The 9,745-nt window shown below is 35.2% G+C and overlaps 2 protein-coding genes across 3 annotated transcripts in view; both read left to right on the plus strand.

The window, feature by feature from the left end:
• Positions 1-4,054, plus strand: part of LOC106060696 (protein hobbit-like) — a 64,473-nt gene extending 60,419 nt beyond the window's left edge. For both annotated transcript variants that reach the window (XM_056007188.1, XM_056007189.1), the window contains exons 57-59: positions 686-826; positions 1,351-1,461; positions 1,906-4,054. In XM_056007188.1, the coding sequence (XP_055863163.1) occupies positions 686-826; positions 1,351-1,461; positions 1,906-1,962 (309 nt within the window). In that variant the 3' untranslated portion in view covers positions 1,963-4,054. The remainder of the gene's footprint in view (positions 1-685; positions 827-1,350; positions 1,462-1,905) is intronic.
• Positions 4,055-5,602: 1,548 nt separating this feature from the next.
• Positions 5,603-6,761, plus strand: LOC129921951 (probable serine/threonine-protein kinase kinX). The gene is made up of 2 exons (XM_056005333.1): positions 5,603-5,611; positions 6,201-6,761. The coding sequence occupies exons 1-2, from the start codon at positions 5,603-5,605 to the stop codon at positions 6,759-6,761; spliced, it is 570 nt and encodes a 189-aa protein (XP_055861308.1).
• Positions 6,762-9,745: the final 2,984 nt, after the last annotated feature.

Below are 9,745 nucleotides of genomic sequence, written 5' to 3' on the forward strand. Positions count from 1 at the left end.
GCAATATTGGCATTGAATTAATTTTTTTTTCTCGTTATGTAATTTCATAGTGACTGATTATTGATATTACTTTGGTTCAGACACAAATGACTAAAAAAAAAAACATTATTTCATTACTGTATATGTTTTATTTGAAAGATATCCTAAAAATTATCCTTTCAAATTGATATTTGTTTTATTTTGGTATTGAACTGCAGACCCCAGATAATTTTGTCCCAACTATATGAAAACAATATGGAAAAAGTATTGAATGTATAAAGAAGTAATTTAATCAGAATAATTAGTTTATAAAGTCTAGTGTATCAAACACTGCACTCATTAATGAAATATTAATAAACATGACTGCTTGACCTAACCTGTGAACCCCAAGGGAAATGGAGGCTGCAACCACACCTCTCCACCAAATTGGGTTCTGAGCAGCTTTCTTCATCTGCTCCCATGTCATTCCAGTATCCTCTGCTTCAATGATGACTGACCTCTTCCAGGTTTGCTTTCCCCTTTCCTTGCAGATTCCAGTCAAGTGCTTGCTTTGCAACATTGGGACTTAGTTTTTGTGGCCTTTCCAGCTCCACTTTCACTTTTTAATATCTTGGGCTATGTGTTTTTGCTGACTGTAGATATTTTTGGGGGGCCAAAAGTCAGATTTGTTTGTTTGTCTATAGTCAGATTTGTTTCTTGTCCATAGGGTCAGAAAGAGAAAAACATTGAGGATGTCCACGACTTCAGTTTTATTCTGCCCACCATTGAGTACCATAACTGCATCTGGACCTGGTTTGACTTTTTGATCACACTGAAGAACCACAGCAAGAGAGTTCTGCTTTCCCAGGTAACTAGATCATGAGAATTTAGCAGGATCAAATATTTCAACTAAATTTTTCAAAGTATAAATTATTTCAACTAAATTTTTCAAAGTATAAACTAGGATTTATTTTGTTAACTGGTAGATTTGGGGGAACCTTTTTTTCTTCAATTCCTACCGTTGAATCACACTTAAGTCGAGATCAAAGTAAAACATGAGAATAACAACGTTTGAATTATCCTATCGAGCCTAAAGTTGGCCTTACACTCTTGCTGCATGACAACATATTTATAAACATTCCAGTGAGGACAGTTGGTTAAAGCATCAGGCTATTAATGTTATACTTTGTTTCAACATTGGTAGGAATTGATTTTGAAAATTAAAGGTCATATTATTTGTTGTGTAGTAGATTTATAGAATGGTATTTATTATGTTTCATTCTGTTCCTCAAAATGCAGCAGAACAAGTTTATAAGACTTGGTGTTAGCTACTTAGTTAAAAAGGGAGAATATAGATTGTGTTTTTTGTAGTCTCCCTTGTTCTATCTGTAGGCTATCAAACAAAAACTGCATTGGAAAGCCAGGGTCCTGGACGAGCCTCCCCACACTGATGTCCAGGAAGAGGAAGATAAAGCCAAGATGTTGCTTGGAGCGAAACTTTTGGTAGGTCCCCTTGACCATTTAGAATTTATTGTGTGTTGGGTATCTTTTTTTTTTTTTAATCAAATAACACTCATGAATATGATTGACCACAAAAGCTGTTAAGTATGACTTTGACCTGCTGTAAGAGTGCACCTAAAGACCATTCCAATCTCTATGCAACATTTGTTCAGTCCTCTACATATTTAGTTCATGAGATTCTTGTCTTAAGTGCGTTGACAAGTACAACCTAAAGAACATCAAACAAATTATAAGATAATTCAGGTTCATTATTTTTCCATTTATAAATCAACTGTTCCTGTTGTTTGTATTTTTTAAACCCTATTCTTTGTCACTTAAGGCAGATAAGGCATTTCCATAAACGATGAAATAGTAGAGATAGCAGTCTTAAAAATCTTTAGATGTAATATTCAATTGTTATTTTATTGAGTTTCATGACCATTCTAGGCTGGCCAAGAGAAGCCCTCCAAGAAAGGTTTTTTTGGCAAGTCCAGCAAATCCTGATGACAACTTCTTAAACTCCATGTTTACCAGTTGTCAACTGAGTGATACAGTCTGTTACGTCCTAGTCAGCTGAGTGATTCAATTTGTTACATCCCAGTCAGCTGAGTGATTCAATTTGTTACATCCCAGTCAGCTGAGTGATTCAATTTGTTACATCCCAGTCAGCTGAGTGATTCAATTTGTTATTTACATTACAAAATGTTTGGATCTATCAGTCCAGGTGTCGCATGGCTACACTGAACTTGTGTAGATTTGTGCTCATAAATCTTTGCTGACTTTTTTTGTTCCCCTATAAACACAACCCCATAGTGAATAAAGCACAGAGGATTATCCAGGACTAGAAATACAAACAGTTAGCTAAATTCAAGTTATATCGTTGAATCACAAGCATTTTAGTTTCAATGCGGTACACTTATTAAGTCAATCAGTAAACTGCGGTGTGGGCGACATCGTTCTGACTATAAAGAATGCCCAGGTTTTCATCTCAATTGCTCTACGACGGAAAAAGGCCAACCAATCTGAGCTAAACTGAACTCGGCTCTCTCCTCGCACCTCTTGATCTAGTTTTTTTTATAGCCCCGTCTTTCCCAAATTATTCTAGGCTGGCATTGTGACATCACACTTTTTCATTACTGTTATGTATTTTGTCTGCTAATGTTAATTAGGGTTTCTTTAATTGATTTCATAAATGAACACTTTCAGCACTGCCTCCACCCCATCACCTTCTTTTTATTAGCTGCAATAATTTACTTTGTGTTACAATGCACTTGACTCTGTTTGACTGGATCACATTTTAGTCTTTGTAATGAAATGGTTTAGTTGCACATGAAGACTGTAAACAATTTTATTGTATATAGTATACAATATGTCAATGTCTATATGACTTTAGTTCTGTGGCACACACAACAAGAACTTTATTCATTTAATACCTGGCAAGCCAAACAATACATTGTATAAAATACCTGGCCAGCCAAACAATACATTGTTTATAATAACATGCAAGCCAAACAATACATTGTATAAAAAAGACACCTTTTCAATTTTTCCAGTGTGATTAGGCATTTTAGGACTATATTACTAACCATCCTGTTTGATATATAGCTTCTAGCTTCAGAGCATTACTGGGCATCTTGCATTATTTTGTGCCAACATTTAAAGGTATTTTTTTGGTCTTCCAGTCACTGTTTTTTTTTTTGGTGCTATTCAGACAATGGAAACTAATTTTTAACATGGCGTAGAAGCTATTTTTTGATTGCTCGACATTATTTTGAAGCTTTACATATTTACACGCAGGAGACATGGGGATTTTTTTGGTTTATTCTCTCACACCTGGCTAACTGGACATGTGGTATGCCCTTTGGACTTTGGTTATGATAGTCCTGAAACACTGTCCTTCATTCTGTCATCCTGCTGGACTTCTGGGCTTGGAGATAAAAATCTTTTTCTGAATGTCAAAATTTTAAAATAGTTTTTAAAAATAAAACAAATACCTTCCTTCGGTTTGATTACATGCCCTTAAGTCCAAAAGGGTTAACAAGGAAATTGTTTAGTCTTATACTACTCAGTCCAAATGATGGATTGCCTAATAACCTTGTGTTCCACTTTAACAAAGTCAACTGTGCTTCATAATAAGTTAACAAGAAACATATGAGTCTTAAACAGTTTGTTGATCAATGTATTTTCTGTTAAGATTCTTGTTTGTGCAATAACCTTAGTCTACACTCTGTATTATTATTAAGATCATCTAGTTTAATTTGTGTATAACTTATCTGAGTATATTCTTGCCTTTCTATTTTTGTTTATTTACGTCAATTTTCATAGTTCATTCTCATATTTTGTTTTAACTCATAATGGGAATTAAAACACTGCACTTTCCTTAAGAAGACTAAGACTAAAGAAAAATCCAGAGTCCAGAGTTAAATCAAAACATATGCTTTCAAAAACAAACTGTTACAGGATTAGTTCATGTTTTAGATTAATCTTACATTTGTGACAAATTCTGAGGCCAGACATTGTTTTGGTTGGTCTTACTTTATGGAAATTTTTGGGTATATTGTGACACTAGTGCAATGAGAAGTCATGTAATTTTTTTTTTTAACTTATAAAAGACAATATTGAAAACTCTGTGTCTGTGCTGAATTTAATCTAGTCTCTTTCTGGTGCTCAAAGCTATTCTCTATTTATATTTTATAATTTTGTGAATGTAAAACTTTGTTCTATACACTTTAGGAAACATGTTCTTTGGCCACAGGCTAGTAAAAGGTTTTTGTTAGAAGCATTCCTGTAGTTTTACTTATCTAGCTCTCCCCCACCACATTGAGGGGACTATCTGGACAACAAAACATCATTGTTGCAATAGAATAGTTGTTTAAGCCTACTTGGGGCCATGGTGGCTGAGTCATATAAAGTGCCTGGCTTCTGAATCAAGGGGTTTTGAGATTGAATCCCGGTTAGGACAGAATTTGAACTTCAGAATGTTTAAGACGCTTCTGAGTCCAGCCAACTTTAATGGGTTGGCCACCTTGTTAACCATTGGCCATATAAAGAGATAAGCTTTACATCATCTGGGCCTCTAGATCACAAGGTCTGAAAGTTGTGCCTGTTAAACCTACTAAAACCATCTCCAGACTAAATAGTTTGGGTAGATCTTCAATACACAAACTTGACCTCAACAAAACATTGATTTTCAAGTGCCCACATATTGCCATCTACATGGACTACACCAAACGCTCCACTATAGACTAGATAAACATGTGGGGGTCATCACGTGACTCTAAAAACACCAACAGCGTTGGATACTGATGTTCTGCATGGGGAACATATTGACATTTGCCTAAGATTGTCTGAACTTGTTCTCAAGAGTTTAATCCAACAGTTCTCTTATTTCTTATCCTGTGAATGAAATGTTTAGAACTTGATAGAAAAAACAATCCTTTATATTTGTTCATTGAAAAATGTTTAGGACGATATTAATATTTCTATATCATTATAGTAGTGTCCTTCTTTTCAAGATAAAACAACTATCAACATGACCATTGAATGTTGATAGTTTTATGAGAAATATACATTCATGTTGACTGCATTAAATGTGACAAAATATGTAGGTGGCAACTGGGTCTGCGTAGTCCATATGAAAAACTGAAATCTTCCTTAATCTTCAAATGGAAGACATTGTCATTACATGTGACAAAATATGTAGGTGGCAACTGGGTCTGCGTGAAACATGTTTCATGTGAAACACTGCACTCATCCTTGATAATCTCTAGAATTGAAGATATTGTCATTACATGTGACAAAATATATAGGTGGCAACTGGGTTTGGGTAGTCATGTTAAGCATATATATTCATGTATTTGGCCTTTAGGTCATCAGTGACATGGCTATAATCTGTCTGCTGTTGTGCAAAGTGGTTGTAGGCTAACTTCATATTGCATCAGTTGATGGAGGGATTGTAAACGTTACTTGCTACTGTTTTGATGTGCTGAGTACTGGCTTAAGTCTGCAAATTTATGTTTGTTTTTATGGTTGGTCTTTAAAACCTACAATGTTTGACAATGGCTGTGATACTAGAGTGTTTTTTACATGTTTCGACTTTATATCCAGTGAACACATTTAATTAAATGTGTGACATTATTTGACAATGCGACAAGTCAGCCTTGAATGCTTTACAGTTTATTGTCAATGTATAGGTCATGTAGTTTATATAGAGACTGATTAGTTCTGTAAATTAAGAAGGTTATACTTTGAAACGGTGACTAAAGAAAATTAGTTTTGCTTCAATTGAATTTTGTTTGTATGTTGAACATGAAAAGGTTTAGACTTTGTGTATCAATCATTTCATATTTTGTTCTCAGTTTTGATTTTTTATTTGTTTCGTTACTATATGATTTTTTTAAAATTTGTTTCATGCCAAAGATGAATTTGTAGCATCAAAAGATCAAAAGTATGGCTTCTTATCTGGTGTGGTCATTTCACAAAGGCTCACAGTTATTTTACCATGTCTATTGAATTAAGAAAAAAAATCAAGATTTATTAGCTGCATTTCTATATTAAAATGTTAAGGGAATAAACAAAAGTATTTTTATAATTTGTGGATGATTTATGGAAATGTATCCAGTGCACAATGCAAAAAAAAAAGTCAATTCTTACAGATAATATGGAAATGATTGATGTAACATCTTTGTATAACGGGTAATTTTATCTGTTTGGAGAATGGCTTGTTCCCAAAACTTTGACAGACCAATGGAAGAAAGTCAATAGATGAGCCTATTGAGGACAAGGCAGAAGATGAGCCTATTGAGGACAAGGCAGTAGATGAGCCTGTTGAGGACAAGGCAGTAGATGAGCCTATTGAGGGCAAGGCAGTAGATGAGCCTATTGAGGACAAGGCAGTAGATGAGCCTGTTGAGGACAAGGCAGTAGATGAGCCTGTTGAGGGCAAGGCAGTAGATGAGCCTATTGAGGGCAAAGCAGTAGATGAGCCTATTGAGGACAAGGCAGTAGATGAGCCTATTGAGGGCAAGGCAGTAGATGAGCCTATTGAGGACAAGGCAGTAGATGAGCCTGTTGAGGACAAGGCAGTAGATGAGCCTGTTGAGGGCAAGGCAGTAGATGAGCCTATTGAGGGCAAGGCAGTAGATGAGCCTATTGAGGACAAGGCAGTAGATGAGCCTATTGACGGCAAGGCAGTAGATGAGCCTATTGAGGGCAAGGCAGTAGATGAGCCCAATGGAGGTGAGAAAACTGAGAAAAGTTCTTGGCAACTGATTGCTTCTAAAAGGGACAGCCGTAGAAGTTGATATAAGATGACAGCTAATACTTTTTAAAAATCTTACCAAAGAAAAGCACAGAGCAGGGCTAATACTTTTTAAAAATCTTACCAAAGAAAAGCACAGAGCAGGAAATGGGAACACCTCATGGAAATATGTAGGTCTTCATTATTTGTATATGTAGGTCTTAATTATTTGTAATTGAAAACCATCCTAAAATTGACTTGTGCCATTTTGAAACAATTTGCCTTTGTGAAATGACTGCAATGGAGAGTTGAAGTACAGTCAAATCAAAACATATTCACATTGACTTGGTGATCAATATTCAACAGACATTGATATTCATAGTATATGCAGTGCTGTATTTTGACTTCAAAAGGGTCCTAAACTATTTTAGATATGGGGCCATTTATAAGTTCAGATTATATATGTCAGTGCTAAATATTTCTCAGGGGTCCTAAGCTAGAGCTGGTGTGCCTTTAGGCCCTGAACACATGTAGAGCTAACCAGACAAACAAACAAATATTTACATTTTCATTTCTTACTTTATTTTAATTTTATGAAATACTCAACTGAATGTCTGGGTTTTTTTTGTTGGCCATGTATTTAACCATGGTCTAAGTTTATGCTAAATTTAGTTGCTTTTATGAATCCATTGACGAGGTTGCATTTTTAGCCCTGGATCTAGTGCTTCTAGTTCACAGTGGCAGGTTTTAAGTGGGAGTGATTGTAAATGTTGTTGTTTAAATAATTCTATTCATTAAATATTGATTCTCAAGACACAATGTACTGGGTATACATTTTTAAATGACTCTGGGTTTATTTTAGATTGTGCTCAGCTGCTATTTATGCTTTAAGTTGTTGTTTTTTGAGACGAATATCCAACTGAAAGTGTGACTTTGTGTTTAGTTTATTTGCTGGCCTGTTTGTTACTAAGTACTTTATGTGATACTGTGAGAGATTTTGCTGAAATTTTGACTTTCCAAACAAACAATGTGTTTTGTATTACCATGTCTAATAAAATGATTTTATTAACAAATACTTTACATTTTATTTCTTTAATTTCAGTTTTTTAAATCAAGCTTTTGTCTATAGTATGCAAATGAACAAAAGCTGTTTTAGGAATCAATATTTCTTCTAGTTTTTGAATACAATGACGCGTTCATTATTCCTACCGAAAGATACTTTTCATTGATATAGAAAAAAATGTTCAGCATTGATTGTCACATGACAACATCAATTTATTCCAAATAACTGATTTGAGATTTTAATCTGAGAGCTAGTCCATTGGTTATACTGAACGTCTGCTGAACATATCAGTTTATCCAAATATCAGATTTCTAATTTATTCTGGCAGCCAGTCTATTCATTACATTGTTTTAGAGGGAGTTAAGTCAAACACACACACAAAACTGGAGCCAGGGCCGGTCCTAGCAATTGCGGGGCCCTATGCGAAACGGATTGCGCGGGGCCCAGTCTGGGTAGGGATAAGCATGAGGTCAAAATTAAGATTTTGTATTAGAAAATACATTCGTCTTTACAATTCTGTTTTTTTTTTATCGCGCGTATAATTGGCACCCCAAAAATGAAGCTTTTTTTTCAGGAAATTTCCAGGAGCCCCTGGAAAATCAGGTAGCCACGGAAAGCCTGCTATTGTAAATAAGTTTTTATGTTTTAATATAATAAGTTACACCTAGACTTAGCGCGGGACCCACTGCGACCGCATAGGTTGCAATGGCCTAAGTCCGGCCCTGACTGGAGCTTTCAAACAAAATGTCTTCATTCTAATGCCGCGTAGCCACTGGAAACACCGCATTCCTCATGAATCTTCGGACTCGAAGACAAGCCTTATTATTATTGTAATTAGAAATTAATATTCTACCGTGGATCGAGTACATAAACATTGATTCCTAATTTGGAAGAAACATTCCTTACCATTCCAGATTACATTACTGACAGTTAGTGGGCATAGAATGTAGAGGGCAGCAATGATCGGGATTAATACACACTATGTATCAGCAGGCTCAAAAGAGTGATAGTTTAAGAGTTGGCTTTCTTTAAATCTTACCTTATCTTATAAATTACTGGCGGTCTATCGAAAATATATGTAGATAATTTTTTTTCCTGACTGAATCCTTTTTTAAAGTAACGTCTGTATGATATAAGATAAGACCGTTCCATTTTCTCGTGGCAATTATAAACAAAAGAGTAGGCCTTGAAGAAGATCCTTGAGACTTTTTACGGCGCGACTATACAAAATCTGCTAACATACGGAATAACTTGTTGGCAAGGCAACGCCTCATCTAAACTGTTGCGACGTCTAGAAAACATCACAAAAAAAGCATAAAAAATTACACTGACAACATTACCACATTTAAAGGAACTTTTTGAACAAAAGTGCCTAAGAAAAATCGAAAAAATCTTGGAAGACAACGGCCACCCGCTCCATCAGAACTACGTCAGGTCGTCGCGAAGTGGGCGACTGCTGTCAATCGAAACAAGAACAGAGCGGTACAAAAACTCGTTCGTACCTCACTCCGTTAGACTCTATCACCGCCACTCATTGATCAGGTAACATGAAAAGGACCAAGATACCTGTGTGTAGTCGCTGAATGAACTCTTTATGTTGTGTCTGTTGTATTTATGTGTATTTTTCTGATGTGTTGTCTTTATATAATAGAGTCCTTGTAATCACAACAAATTTCCGTAAGGATCAATAAAGCAGTCTTAGTCTTAGTCTTAGGCCTAAGTTTCAAGGAAGTAACAGAAGTAGAGGATTTATCTTTCCCTTTGTGTTAATGTAAATTGCTACTTTAGTTTTTAGTATTAAGTAAATTGCTACTTTAGTTTTTAGTGTTTATGTAAACTACTTTAGTTTTTAGTCTTCAAGTGTCTAAGTTTAGAAAAATTTAATATAGGTATTTAGAACTACGCGGGGCTGCCGAAGTTTAAGAATTGTTTTATTTCGATTTAGATCTACATTTATATTTAAATGATTTATATGGTAGGCTACT

The sequence above is a fragment of the Biomphalaria glabrata genome, chromosome 12 (genome assembly GCF_947242115.1).
Source record: "Biomphalaria glabrata chromosome 12, xgBioGlab47.1, whole genome shotgun sequence".
NCBI classification, from domain to species: Eukaryota; Metazoa; Mollusca; class Gastropoda; family Planorbidae; genus Biomphalaria; species Biomphalaria glabrata.